Raw genomic sequence first — 14705 nt, forward strand, 5'->3', positions numbered from 1 at the left:
TTTTCCATTGACAAGACTACTGTTCGTTCATTTCTTTTATAGTTTCCAGATTGTACTGTGAGGTGTCCAGAGAGAGGGCAAAGGACATGTCAAAACTTCCTCAGGGACAAATTATCTTATCTTTGGGTCTTGGCACAGGCTGTTCCCTCTTTCTGTGACACTTTTCCCTCCTCTCTTTGTCGAAGCCAACTCTGATACTTCTTTTAGGCCTCAGCCTTCCTTTATTCTTTCCCGTCTCTGTCAGCCTTCCTTTATTCTTCCCAGGCTCAGGTCACTTCTTTGTGTTCCTTTAATATCCTGAGGTCACCCCAAATGGTGCTCTGATTGTGGCTTGTGCTGTCTCTCTCCTCCAGTCACATTTATCTCATCTCCCGGGAACTTAAAAACATCTTTGAAATATAGTCTATTATTTGTGGCTTTTATTTCTTTATGTCCATTTTTTTTCTGGGTGAGATGTCATAGGTTCAGATGTAGGCAGTAACATATCCTCATTGAACAAGATTGAACAAAGGCAGAAGGACACACAACAGAAACCAAAAATTTTCCTCAGTCTTTCCAAGTGTCCTCCCTTTCTCTGCAGTTACCTCCATCGGTACTTTGGTGCACGTCCTGCCTGTTCTTTTTCTATGCATTTACGTGAACAGATACACATACTTCTTTTACACACAAAAGGCATTGTATTTTATGTATTCTTCTGCAGCTTTTTTTCCCTCTATAATATGTCCTGACATTCTTCCCATATACTATATTCTTTGATAATGTTGCATCAGATTCCAGAAAAAAAGGGTTTTTGCTATTATCGGCCGAAGATCAGACAAGACAGACTTCTTGCCAGAATTTAAAGAATGAATGAATTCTTTTCGTAAGGCAGTGAGACAAAAATTCTGAACTTCAAGAAATAGAAATTAGGCTAGGATTTTCTTCACAAAGTCTCTTTCATTTTCTACTTAAGGTAGCGTGAAGATATAATCAGATATTAGCTGTTCTGGGTCCAATACTCTGCTTTTTCTTTATCTTCTTTTTTATAAAGTCCTCGCAGTCAGGACACTGCTCGTTTTGAGGAAAGCAGACAACTCTGTGGACACAACTTAGTGACTATTTACAAGGATGAAGGGACCTGACACCCCCTTGTGTAACCTGGATGGTTGACATCAATACCCCCTACTCCTTTCTCAGTCGACACCCCAAAAGAAATGCTTCTTCCATGCTGTGTTAGAAATGCTACCAAGTAGTGCCCACTTCGGCAGCACATACACTAAAAAATGGAACAATACAGCGAAGATTAGCATGGCCCCTGTGCAAGACGACACGCAAATTCGTGAAGCGTTCCATACAAAAAGAAAAAAGAAATGCTATCAAGTAATACAATGTGAATAATTTATTCCAACAGCAAGATAAGAGTTTTGCTTTGCAGAACACTATGCTTCTGTTTATCTCTTGTGCTTATATAAGGTATCCTTTGAGATGATAGGGTTAAGGCCTTGTGCTACCCATGCTTTAAGAATATCAGTGGTATTTAAGACATATTGTCCAGCTCACCATCCTTGGGGTGGGAAAAATTACTCCTTGGGGGGGAAAAATTACTCCTTGGGGGGGAAAAATCTGAAGATCTCTGCTTACAATGGAGAAAATTTCCAGTGATGTCCAGAATTGCACGGATGAATCAGTTTGTGTTGCTAATCCCTTCCAGATGGACATTTTGGTTGTTTCTAATTTTTATTATACCAAAGTAATAAAAGTTTACATCCCATACTTCAACTTTTTGGGTTGAAGGGTACATATAGTCTTGATATGGACAGATTTCGTTGTAAAATAGCTTCACCCATTTATACACCTACCATCAGGGTAAGAGGATGCCCCCTTTAAGGACACACTTGACAATACCTGATACTTTTAGTCTTTAAAATTTTGTAGCTCTCAATTTAACTTTTACATTTTTTAGCCAATCTTATGGGTAAAAAGAACCTCTCCGTTTTAAATTTAGGCACTAGTAAGGTTGGATATATTTTCATAGCTAATGACCACATGTACTTCTGTCAACTGTCTCTTCATAGCTTTTGCCCCCACTTAAAAAATTTTATTATGTTCATTGATCTCTTAAACTCTGGATCATAATCCTCAGCGGTTTTGTTCTAAATATCTTTTTACAGTCTGTAGCTTGTCTTTACACTTTTGCATGTTGTCTTAACATATTCCTTTATTTTGTAACTTTTCATTTTGAAACAACCTAAAACTTATAAAAATGTTGCAAAAGCAGTAGAAAGAATTCCTGTACACTTTTCACCCAGATCTTCCAAATGTTAACATCTTACATCATCAAAACCAGGAAATCTTACATTTCACCAGTTGTCTCACTGATGTCCTTTTGCTGGTAAAGGATCCCATGTTGCCTTTGGTTGTCATGTTTCCTTAATTTTCTTCAAGTTGGGGCAGTTCTTCCATTCTTCTTTGGCTTTTATGACCTTAATACTTCTGAACAGTCCAGGCCAGTTATTTTGTAGAATTTGCCTCATTTGGGCTTGTCTGATGTTCCCTCACGATCAAATTTAGGCTATGCTTTTTGAGCAAAACTATTTGTCTTTCTCTGTCCATCATATTTCTCTTTTGATGCATAGACATTTTATATTTCAAAGTAGTCAAATTCATCAATTTTTTCCTTTATTGTGATTTTGTGTCCTGTAAATAAGACTGTTTTTCTTATGTGACATCTTATCTCAAGCTCAGGAAGAAATTCTTTCGTTATTTTTTAAAGATTTTAACGTCATGCTTTTTACTTCAGGTTTTCAATAGATCCAGCATTTAAGTACACGATGATGCAAAATAGGGATGTAATTTGTATCTTCCCCAGAGAGATTACTCACGTGATTGGCCACTTGACCTCATGCTGTGAATCGTGTGTTGGCCTTTATCCTCTTTCCAGTTAGGTCATTTGTCTTCTGCTTACTGACTGGTTTGCTAGAACTCCCCACATTTTGCCTTTTGTAGGTTGGACGAATATTGCAGTTTTTCCAACTTGCTAAAGCCATCGTTCTTGCAGCCGTTTTTTATTGGGTGCCAGTGCCCTGCGTGGCCTAGTTTGGGCTGTGAGATCTGAATACAGCTCTGGAGAATCAGAGGGTCCCAGTTCTGGCCTCCACAGCCTTATCTGAAGCCTCGTATTGGGAAATCGCGAGTGTTCCTTTGCACCCTGTGACCCTTGAGTGACCCCTGTCGCTTCTCCTCACACCCCAGGCTGACTCCGGGCCTGTATGACCTGGGCCGCACGGTCCTCTGCCTCGATTTCATGGTCTTCACGCTGCGCCTGCTGCATATCTTCACGGTCAACAAACAGCTGGGGCCCAAGATTGTCATCGTGAACAAGATGGTGAGGGGGCGGGACCCGAGGAGGAAAGGGTTGGGGCCAGCGAGGGTCGGTGACTCGCAAGTGCTTGTGGGGCGGAGGCGGGGCTTTGGGTGAAGGGGCGTGGTCAGCGGGGAGGGGCGGGGCCAGGCTAGTTCTCATCTTTCTCTCCCGTAGATGAAGGACGTGTTCTTCTTCCTCTTCTTTCTTGGCGTGTGGCTGGTTGCCTACGGGGTGGCTACGGAGGGGCTCCTCAGGCCCCAGGATCAGGACCTCCCGAAAATCCTGCGACGTGTCTTCTATCGGCCCTACCTGCAGATCTTCGGGCAGATCCCGCAGGAGGACATGGACGGTAAGGAGGGATGAGAGGGCCCAACACCCACCCTCGCTCTGAGCCCCTCCGCTCTGTCCCCTGTCTCTGGGTCTCTATCCCCTTACCTCTTTCTCTGTCTGTCTAGGTCTCTGAGCAGGCCCCCTGCTCTTTCATTCCTAAAGGACTCTGTCCTCTTCTCTGTCTAGGTCTCTGCCCCTTCCTGTGTTTCTTTGGGGCTCTGTCCCCCTCTCTTTCTGGGACTCTGCTTCCCTCTGTCTGGATCTCTGTTCCCCCACACCCCTCGGGACTGCTGTCTTCGTTAGGTCTCTGTCTCTGTCTCTCTGGACCCATCTCTGAGTGTCCCCCTTTGCAGTGGCCCTCATGGAACATGTCAACTGCTCGGCGAAACAGGGCTTCTGGGCGCGCCCATCCGGGGCCCAGGCGGGCTCCTGCGTCTCGCTCTATGCCAACTGGCTGGTAGTGCTCCTCCTTGTCATCTTCCTGCTCGTGGCCAACATCGTGCTGGTCAATTTGCTCATCGCCATGTTCAGGTGAGGCCCTGCCCATTCTGATCTGACGTCACCCAGCATGACCCTTGACTCCAGCGTGACCCTTGATCCCAGTGGAACCCTTGTCCCCAGCATGATTCCTGATTCCAGCATAATCAATTCTATCTTTAGTTCCTGAACTCTGACTCAAATCTAGCGCTGGCTTGTCCCCAGATCCAGTTAGACTCTTATCTTCTCCCTGAGCCCCGGCTGAATGTTTAAAAAAATTTAATTTTTAATTTTTAATTTTTTAGGCGAGGCAACTTTTGGTTGACCTCACAGATTGCAAGAATCTTGTTAGCTTACAATCCCTTGTTTTTTTTTTTATTTTTTATACCTACAGCACCTGGTCTTCCTGGGTGGTCTCCCATCCAAGTATTAACCAGGCTCGACTCTGCTTAGCTTCCGAGATCAGACGGGATCGGGGTTATTCAGGATGGCATGACCGTAGACAGATTATTGAAAAATTTTTTATTGTGGCAAAATATATATAACAGAAAAGTTGCCATTTTTGCCATTTTAAGTGTATAATTTAGGGGTATCAATTACATTCATAGTGTTACACAACCATCAGCACCATTTCTAAAACATCTTCATCACTACGAGGTTGTGTACCCATTAAGCAAGCAATAACTACTCATTCCCCCCCCCATAATGTACTTTATGTCTCCATGAATTTGCCTATTCTAGATGTTTCATATAAGTGGAATCATACACTATTTGGCCTTTTGCGCCTGGCTTATTTCACTAAGCATAAAGTTCTTGATGTTCATCCATGTTGTAGCTTGTGTCCGCACTCCGTTCCTTTTTAATGACTGAATAGTGTTCTATTGTATTGCTCTAAGACATTTCTCTGTGATGGAAACTTGGGTGGTCTTCATCTTTAACTACTGTGAATATAACAGTGATTTTGAGGCTCTTTACATGTGCTTATTTTCCATTTGCGTATCTTCGAAGGAACATCTATTTAAGTCTTTTGCCCATTTTTAAATTGGGTTTTCTTTTTGTTCTTGAGTTTTAGTAGTTCTTTCTATATACTGGATATTACACTATCAGATATATGATTCACAAATATTTTCTGCCTTTCCTTTTCTTTAATAATATCCTTTGATGTTCAAAGTTTTAAATTTTTATCAAGTCCAGTGTATCTATTTTTTTCTTCTGTTGCTCGGACTTTGGTGTCATAACTAAAGTGCCAAATCCAAAGTCATGAAGATTTATTCCTATATTCTATGATTTTGGCTCTTACATTCAGGTTGTCGTTCCGTTTTAACTTAATTTTTGTATATGGAGAGGTAGAGGTCCAACTTCATTCTTTTTGCATGTGGAAATCTACTTGTGCGGGACTTAGTTGAAGAGACTGTTTTTTTCTCACTGTAAGGACTTGGCACTCTGAATCAGTTGGCCATTATATTATAGTTTCCTAGGATTTCTCTAACAACCAAAAAGTGGGTGGCTTTAAGTTACAGAAGCCTATTGTCTGACAGTTTTCAAAACTAGAAGTCCAAAGTCAAGGTATGGACAAGCTTGGCTCCTTCTGAGGGCTGTGAGAGAATCTGTTTCATGCCTCTCAGCTTCTAGTGGACATCTGGCATGCATCATTGCAATCTCTTCCTTCACCATTACACAGTGTTCTCCATGAGTGCATGTCTGTGTTCAAATTTCCCGTTTTTATAAGGACACCAGTCATACTGGATTAGGGACCAAGCCTCATGACCATATTTTAACTTGTTTATTTTCATAAAGGCTCTATTTCCAAATAAGGCACATTCTGAGATCCTGAAGGTTAAGATTTCAGTACATCTTTGGGCGTGGGGGGACACAATTTGAGCCATAACACTCACAGATGTATGGGTTTATTTCTGAACTCTTGATTCTATTCCATTGGTTGATATGCCTATCCTTATGCCAGAACCACAATGCTTTGATTTTGTAGTGAATTTTGAAATTGGGAAGTATGAGTCTTTTGATTTTGTTCTTTTTCAAGATTGTTTTGGCTATTCAAGGCCTCTTGCAATTCCACGTAAATCTGTGAGTTGGTTTTTACATTTCTACAAAAAAAAAAAAAGGCTGTTGGAATTTAGCTAGGATTTGTAATCGAATCTATAGATTGCGCTAGGTACTGTTAACATTTTAACAATGTTAAATCTTCATGCTGCTGAGCACAGACTGACTTTCCACTTATTTAGGCACTCTTTTACATTTCTTTCAGCATTGTTTTGTAATTTTCAGTGTACAAATCTTTCACTTTCTTGGTTCAATTTATTCCTAGGTGCTTTATTCTTTTAGATTCTATTAGAAATGGAATTGCTTTCTTAATTTCCTTTTCGGATTATTCATTGCAGGTGTAGAGAAACACGACTTTTTTTTGTCGTTGTTGATCTTGTATCCTGCAACTTTGCCGAATCCATTTATTAGCTCTAGTAGCTTTCTTGTGATTCTCTGAGACTTTCTATATATAGGATTGTATCACCTGTGAATAGAGATAGTTTAACTTCTTTTCCATTTTGGATGCCTTTTATTTCTTTTTCTTGTCTAATTGCTCTGGCTAGAATTTCCAGTACAGTGATGAATAGCAGTGGTGAAAGTGGACATCCCTTTGTGTTGTTCCTGATCTTATGGGAAAGCTTTTAATCATTCACCATTGAGTACGATGTTAGCTCTGGGTTTCTCATGTTGAGGGAGTTTCCTTCTATTCTTACTCTTACTTTTCTAAAGTTTTTTTTTGTTGTTGTTAAACATGAAAGGGTATTGCATTTTGTCTTATGTCTTTTCAGTGTCTTTGTGTCGATTAAGATGATCATGTCATTTTTTTTCCTTTGTTCTATTAATGTGAAGTATTACATTAGTTGATTTTTGTATATTAAACACTGCTTGTGTTCCTTGGATAAATCCTGCTTGGTCATGGTGTATAATCCTTTTAATATGTTGCCAAATTAGGTTTGCTAGTATTTTGCTGAGGATTTTTGCATGTATATTAATGAGGGATATTGATCTGTAATTTTCTTCTCTTGTGATGTTGATACCATGGTAATGCTGGACTCCTAGAATGAGTCAGGAAGTGTTTTCTCTTGTTTTTTGGAAGAACCTGAAAAGTATTGGTGTTAGTTCTATTTTAAATGTTTGGTAGAATTCACCAGTGAAGGCATCTGGTCCTGGGCTTTTCTTTGTTGGGACATTTTTTATTAATCTCTTTACTTGATATAGGTCTTTTGCGACTTTCTATTTCTTCTTGAGTCAGTTTAGGTAATTTGTGTTCTAGGCTTTTTGCCATTTCATCTAGGTTATCTATTTTGTTGGCATAAAATTGCTGATATTTTCTTACAATCATTTTTATTTCTGTAAGGTTGATAGTAATATCCCCATTTTTATTTCTGATTTTAGTTATTTGTGTCCAGGCTGACTTTGGAACCTGACTCCAACCTCCATCCTAATTTGTGATACCATCCGAAACTTGACCTCTAACATCTGACCCTTGGTCCTCCTAACCTAACTACTAATTGCATCCGTGATAACCTCTGATTTTATTGATTCTGACATCTGCCTGCTGCCTTGGACTTCAAACATATTGCCTGACCTCTAATCTTGATCCATCGCCCGCCCCCCGCCCCTCCCCGCACAAACCGGGCTTTGACTTCTGGTGACCTCTGGCGACCTCTGGTCCCTACAGCTACACGTTTGGCAAAGTGCAGGGCAACAGCGACCTCTATTGGAAGGCGCAGCGATACAGCCTCATCCGGGAATTTCACTCCCGGCCTGCGCTGGCCCCGCCCTTCATCATCATCTCACACGTGCGCCTCCTCCTCCGGCGATTTTGCAGGCACAGGGCCAGCTTGCCGTCCTCCCCCGACATTCAGCATTTTCGTGAGAGCGGGTCTTGGCTCAAAACTCAAGGGGCGGGACCTGGAGAGGAAGGAGAGCATGGATAGGCTGGGGAGGATGCCCGGTAGCACCGGTGGGCGGTGTTTAGGCTGTCAGGGGGCGTGGCCTGTGAGCGCACTCCGGGATTGGGGCGCGGGAGGCTGGGTCTGGCGGGGGCACAGTAGGAGGACTGGCCGGCCCTTTGACTCCCGACCCTCCTCTCCAGGGGTCCACCTCTCTAAGGAAGCTGAGAGGAGGCTGTTGACCTGGGAGTCGGTGCAGAAGGAGAAATTCCTGCTGGCGCGCGCGAGGGACAAGCGGGAAAGCGACTCGGAGCGTCTGAAGCGCACGTCGCAGAAGTGAGGGTGGGGCCTGGTTGGGGGCCGGTGTCTGGCCTCAGGGGCGTACCCTGCGACGGAGGTTGGGCTTGCGAAGGACCAGGGAGGAGGCGGAGCCTGAGGGGGCGGGGCCCAAGCACCTGGGAGGAAGGCGGAGCTCCAGGGGCGGGCGACCCGAGGTGGGTGGGGCCGGCAAGCTGCTGTCCCGGGCCTGAAGCCCTGGTTGCCTAGGGTGGACACGGCGTTGAAGCAGCTGAGGCAGATCCGCGAATACGAGCAGCGTCTGAAAGGGCTGGAACAGGAGGTGAGGCCGCAGGTCAGGCTGTGGGTTGTGGCCGGGGTGAGGCCAATGCAGTTTGCAGCTGGTGCCCTGACTTAACCCCTGCTCCCCAGGTCCAGCATTGTAGCCGCGTCCTGGGTTGGGTGGCCGAGGCCCTGAGCCGCTCTCCGTTGCTTCCCCCGGGGGGGCCTTCGCCCCCAACCCCTCTTGGGCCCAGAGGTCAGTGTGTAGGTTCCACCTGTGTGTATTTCCGGCCTCTGTCGCTGCTTCTGTGTCCGTTTTCCAGATCTCTCTTCCTGTATCTCTGTTTTTCTCTTTTGCTGCCCTCGCTTTGTCCCTGGTTCACGCTCTCGGTCTCCTTTGGGCTTTTCATGGATCTTTCTCCCTCTTTTTGCCGGTCCCCCATTCTTTCTGGCCTCTCTATTCCCACCACCTGTCGTTTCTTCTCTTTCTCCCCAGACTGAGCCTTGCCGGTGGAATGCAGTTGCCCACATGGGGAGTTTTTGCTCCCAGAATAAGGCCTAGCTGGTCCTGAACTCCTGCACCTGGTGGCCTTGGCCTTGAGGTGGGCCCCATACCCATGGACTAGCACCTAGGTCACTGTCGGGCCCACCAGAAGGAGTATCATCCGCGCGACCCACATCAGGCCCAGCCCCTCCCGGACCAGCCTCACTCCGGGTGGGTCAGCTTCTGGAGCCCCGCCATGGCCTCTCCGAATGTGCAGCCACAGGGTCCTGGGCGGTACAGGGACTTCAGACTCCATCCACAGCTCCCCACACTGGGGAAATAAAGCCATTTTAGAGGAGTGGGGTCTAGATGCTTGATTCTTGGGGAACTGGTGGGTATCTAGACCTTTTTAGGATGGGGGCCGGCGCTGGGGGTGGGTTTGGGGGTCCTTGGTCAGTTTGCTGCTATATTTCAGATATTTTGGGGTCCATTCCATCCTGTCAGCCGCCCCACTGTTCCAGTCTGACTGAGGCCCGGCGCCTTTTGTCCGCACAATTTTGAGGGCTCTCACTTCAGTGAGACAAGAACCCCAACCGTCTGCACCCCCTAGAGTCAGAGATAAAAGCAAATGACTTCACCGCATGGGGGTGGCGGGCGCTGTGTACATCTGCTCTGGCGACGGGGAACAGATGATGCAGATTTGAGTAGATAACTGCATATGTGTCTTTAAAAAGTCTAATTAGTGGAAAATTACAGGCCACGCATGCATGCAATTGAAGCAAATATGCATCATTATACATGCAGTTTAACTAAACAACCTATAACGAACTAAACTGGTAATGACAAGGCTGAACTGACAGCAATTATTAGTTAAATAGCAAGAAAGACACCAACAACCAACGCATCCAAAAGTCAAAACCAAAACATCCTCTCTCCAAATTGGAGGAGTTCCAGCTAACTGCTACTTCGGGCACAGAGTGGCTTTGAAACATTGCCAAGTGTTGTGTGGCAACCAGATTCCTCTGGGAGATACAGAATTAGTTCTCACAAACCCGAGTGGTAATAATAACAGTAACGACGGTGGTGGCAATGACAGTAACAGCTAATGCTCACAGGGCACTATGTGTCTGGCATTGCGTGCGTTTGCTTCACATGAGTCACGTGGATGAGTTCTCACAAAAAACAGGTAAGGTAGGAACTAATGTCTCCATTTTGCAGAGAGGAAAACTGAGGCACAGAGAAGGGATTCACACGAGGTCACATGGCTAGCAAGCGGCCAAGTTTGCATAGAACTCTGGGCATCTGGACCCAAAGCCCTTGGGAAGCACTAACTCATGCTCGGAGATGTCAGATGCTACAAAGCCCTGGGAGCTCGCTCCGCCTGCATGCCGTGTTTATCGCTATTGAAATATCTGTGTAACAGGAAGACTCAGGTCGGGTAGATAGGATAGCAATCTGACGTGAGTCATCAAAATAGAGAGTTACACCCTCTCGCTTCATTTCCACACATAAACCAATTAGGAAACCAAAAGTCCCTTAATTGAAGGAGAGGCTAGGTACTCTTGAGGAGTCACACTGAAGTACTGCTATAAGTTTATATTTTAAATCTTCCCTGCCAGCATATTTTTCCTCTATGAACCTACTTCACTTCTCCATTGCACAGCCCTTGTGGTGTGTAGCCTGACCTCTCTGCATGACCGTTGGTGACTACAAAGGAAAATTCTCCATCCGTCCTGGTGCTGTGATTTTGCAAGCCACACAGAGTTTAACTGGGTCATTACAAAGGTGGAAAATATTCCCTCTTAGGAGTGATGGCAGGTCACCATCAAGGCCGGTGACTGGGTGTCCAGTAACCAAGAGTGGGCAGCGTAGCCATGACCTCCTAATCTCAGGTCCTCTGGAAGGGCTGCTGAGGCGTGGGACATCTGTGGGATCCACTGGCTGGGGATCCATCCAGGTCCCCCAACGTGTCTACTCCAGGTCTCAGATGTGGGGCAGGATGCGTCACCATCAGCAGAATATGAAAGCCATAAACTAGCAGGTCATTTGAAAGAGAGGTGTATTTTATACAAAAGGAAAACTCCAGAGAGAGTCTGCAGGTCGTCAGAGGTGGGAGGGAGGACTGAGGACCCAGGGATGAAAGCGCTGTGTGACTGCAGGCGGAGGAAATAGTAGCTTAAAAAGGCAGGTGGGGCTTAAGGAATTGGAGCCATAAATGCGGCCAAAACCGAAAATGGATTTGAGGTTTAGGCTTTGCTTCTGTGCAGCAAAGACTTAGACAAGGCAAAGGGTTGCCACTCAAATTCAGACTGGATTTGAGAGCATCGTGGGTATTGGACATACGTTTTTGTTTCTTTTGGATAAACACCTGAGATTAGGATGTCTGGGTTGCATAATAAGTGTACATGTAACTTTACATGAGACTGCTCGACTCTTTTCCTAAGTGGTTCCACCATTTGCGTTTTGCGTGACCACCAGCAGTGCACGAGAGGTGCAGCTGCTCTGTGTCCTCACTAGCACTTGCTATTATCGGTGTTTTTCATTAGCCATTCTCATGGGTTCATAGTGGCATCTCGTCTTGGTTTTAATTTGAATTTCTCTAATGACTAATGATATGCAACATCTTCTCAAGTGCTCATTGCCATCTGTATAGCTTCTCTGGTGAAGCATCAGTTCAAATCTTTCATCTATTTAAAAAGTGGATTATTTGTTTTCTTACCATTGCATTGTAAAATTTAATATATTCTGGATTCTCCTTTATCAAGTACGTGTTTTGCAAATATTCTCCCTCAGTATGTAGCTTACCCTTTTATTAATAGCATCTTTTGGGGAGTAGGATTTTTAAATTAACGGTAAAATTTTATCCACTTTTTTGGTTCATGCTTTTGCTGAGAAATCTTTGATTTAACCCAAGGTCACAGAGGTTTTTCTCCTCGAAGTTTTATAGTTTTAGGTCTGCAATCAATTTTGAGTTCATTTTTATATAGATAGTAGTGTTAGAATCAAGGTTATTTGTTTACTTTATTCTCCATTGAATATCTTGGCCCCTTTGTTGCAAATCAATTGACCGTATATGTGTGGGTCTTCTTCTGGGCTTTCTATTCTGTCCAGGCCATCTATGTATCTGTCTCTTCACCAACACCATACTGTTTTGATTATTGTAGCTTTATACTAAATCTTGAAATTAAATAATGTAAGTCCTCCAACTTTGTTTTCCCTTTTCAAAATTATTTTAGTTATTCTTATTCCTTGGATTTTCAATATAAATTTTGGAATCTCATTGTCAATTCTTCCAAACAACCTGCTGGGGTTTCATTTGAGGTTGTGTTGAATCTACAGATCAGTCTGAGGCAACTGGCATCTTAATGGTATTGCATCTTCTCATCCATGAACATTGTATATCTCTTAATTTACTTAGGTCTCCTTTGCCTTCCGTCAAAGATGTTTATGGTTTTCAGTATACAAATCTTGCACATATTTTTGTTAAATGTATTCCCATACGATATACTGATGTATGTGATACTATTTTTAAAAAATTTTAATTTCTCATTGCTTATTGCTAGTGTACAGAAATGCTGTTGATTCTTTTTTGTATACCGATCATGTATTCTATGCCTCTGTTAAACTCATTTAATTCTAGTATAATTTTTGCAGATTCTTTGGGATTGTCTAGGTATATTGTCCTGCTATTAGTAGAGGCAATTTTATTTTAGTTTCCAATTTGTACTTTATTGTAGTAAAATCCACATAAAATTGACCATTTTACCCTTTTGTAGTGTATAATTTGGTGGCATTTAGTATATTCCCAATGTTGTAAAATCATCCACTATCAAGTTCCAGAAATTTTCATCACTCCATACAGTAACCTAGTATCTGTTAAGAGCTCCCATCTCATTCTCTTTCACACCCCCTCTCCTGGCATTCGGCTATCTCTATGGATTTGCCAGTTCTGGATATTTTATATAATTGGGATCGTAAAACATGTGGTCTTTTGTGTCTGACATCTTTCACTTAGTGCAGTGTTTTCAAGCTCACCCATGTCATATCAGAACTTCATTCCTTTCCACAGCTGAATAACATCCATAGTATGGAGGCATCACTTTTATCTGTTCATTCATTGACAGACATTTGGGGGGTTTCCGATCGTTGGCAATTGCGAATAACGCTGCTATGAACATTCATGTACAGGTTTTTGTTCGAACCTGTTTTCATTTCCTTTGGGTGTATACCTAGGAGTGGAATTGCCGATATTTCTATGTTTATGTTTTTGAGGAACTGCCAAACCGAATTTACACAACGGCCGCACATTTCATATTCCCACTGGCAGTGTATGAGGTTCCGATTTCTTCAAATCCATGCCAATGTTTGTTACTCCCTCCACCTTTTTTTTTTTTTTTTTTTTGCTTATCAATATCCTGGTGGGTATGAAGTGATATTTCATTCTGGCCTTGATTTACGTTCCCCTAATGGCTCATGATGTTGAACTTCCTTTCACGTGCTGGTTGGCCATCTGTACGTCTTTGGGAGGAATGACCGTTCAGTGACGCCCTCTGCTGCTTGTGTTGTGTTGCCTGCCACTCACAATAAACGAAGGACGGATGGGCCTTGAATGAAGGCCACAGTGAAGGCCCTGCTCTTCAAGTCACCCTCCTGGGGACTGTCTGGACTCAGACATTTCATGATTTAGGAGAGACAGACTGTTGGCGTTGCAGCATCTAATCACGAAGGAGATGCAAAAAAAGGATCAGTCTTCAGGGATCTCAGAGGCAGTGTCTCCAACAGGCGGAAATGTCACTCGAGCTGATAATGCAGTCCCTTATTCACACCTGTTCCTTGGCCCATGGCCTCCATGGAGGAAAACGCATCTGAATTCAACCAGTGAGGCTCAGTGGGAGAGAAGGAGCGGAAGCGACCTTGTGAGGCAGAGGCCTCTGGGTCACGTCGCTGTGCCATCATTGTGGCTTCCGCTATCGAGTGTACGATCGGTATTGATGTTTTACGTGTTCAGACTATGACTGTCCTGTAAGTGTCAGGATTCTCCCACCCAGGGACTGTGGCTTGTGCTGTCCTCTCTGTGGCAGTCTGCGAAAACAATGCAGAATGCCCGAAGTGGAAGGGAGCTCACAGGCTGAGTGACTCCACGGCTGCCAGAGGCCACGTCCCAGTGCAGCAGCGCCACCTGCCGGAGGCAGCCACCAGGCGCACAGGGCAGCCTTGCTGTGACACTCTCCATAGGAAGGAAGGCCTGACCCTCGGAGGCCTCGTGAACCCTCCTCGCCTTGCCTCTCCATTTTGGGGTATGTCGGCTCAGCCTCAACAGCCTGTAAGGTCTGAAATGGTCAAACGTAAGTGGCATATTCAAGAGTGCAGGTGGCCGGTCCTTGTGTCACAGGTTCTGCAATGGAAAAGTAGCAGCTGCCCCTTTGGAAGAAACGCTGTCCCCCAGTCCACTGCCTGGAACAAAGCCTCGGGATCAGTGGGCCCCTCCATCCTCAGAGGTCCTTGCAAATGCTGGGGCCTTGCTCACTGCCGGCTGGTGGGGTCCACTGGGATGTGGCAGCTGATCACCTGCCACAGT

The 14705-nt window shown here is 44.3% G+C and overlaps 1 protein-coding gene, 1 non-coding gene and 1 pseudogene across 4 annotated transcripts in view; 2 read left to right on the forward strand and 1 right to left on the reverse strand.

Annotated features, from left to right (window-relative positions):
* The window catches only part of TRPM4 (transient receptor potential cation channel subfamily M member 4), a 40379-nt gene extending 30894 nt beyond the window's left edge, over nucleotides 1-9485 (forward strand). For all 3 annotated transcript variants that reach the window (XM_036231786.1, XM_016122388.2, XM_036231787.1), the window contains 8 exons: nucleotides 3232-3364; nucleotides 3518-3692; nucleotides 4027-4204; nucleotides 7872-8065; nucleotides 8289-8421; nucleotides 8632-8704; nucleotides 8794-8899; nucleotides 9140-9485. In XM_036231786.1, coding sequence (XP_036087679.1) covers nucleotides 3232-3364; nucleotides 3518-3692; nucleotides 4027-4204; nucleotides 7872-8065; nucleotides 8289-8421; nucleotides 8632-8704; nucleotides 8794-8899; nucleotides 9140-9144 — 997 coding nt within the window. In that variant the 3' untranslated portion in view covers nucleotides 9145-9485. The remainder of the gene's footprint in view (nucleotides 1-3231; nucleotides 3365-3517; nucleotides 3693-4026; nucleotides 4205-7871; nucleotides 8066-8288; nucleotides 8422-8631; nucleotides 8705-8793; nucleotides 8900-9139) is intronic.
* On the forward strand, nucleotides 1232-1338 carry LOC118611527. The gene has a single exon (XR_004954490.1). It is a non-coding gene; the product is annotated as a U6 spliceosomal RNA (small nuclear RNA).
* LOC118611659 lies at nucleotides 4536-4654 on the reverse strand (annotated as a pseudogene).
* Nucleotides 9486-14705: the final 5220 nt, after the last annotated feature.

Source organism: Rousettus aegyptiacus, unplaced genomic scaffold (assembly GCF_014176215.1).
Source record: "Rousettus aegyptiacus isolate mRouAeg1 unplaced genomic scaffold, mRouAeg1.p scaffold_m13_p_14, whole genome shotgun sequence".
Taxonomy (NCBI): Eukaryota; Metazoa; Chordata; class Mammalia; order Chiroptera; family Pteropodidae; genus Rousettus; species Rousettus aegyptiacus.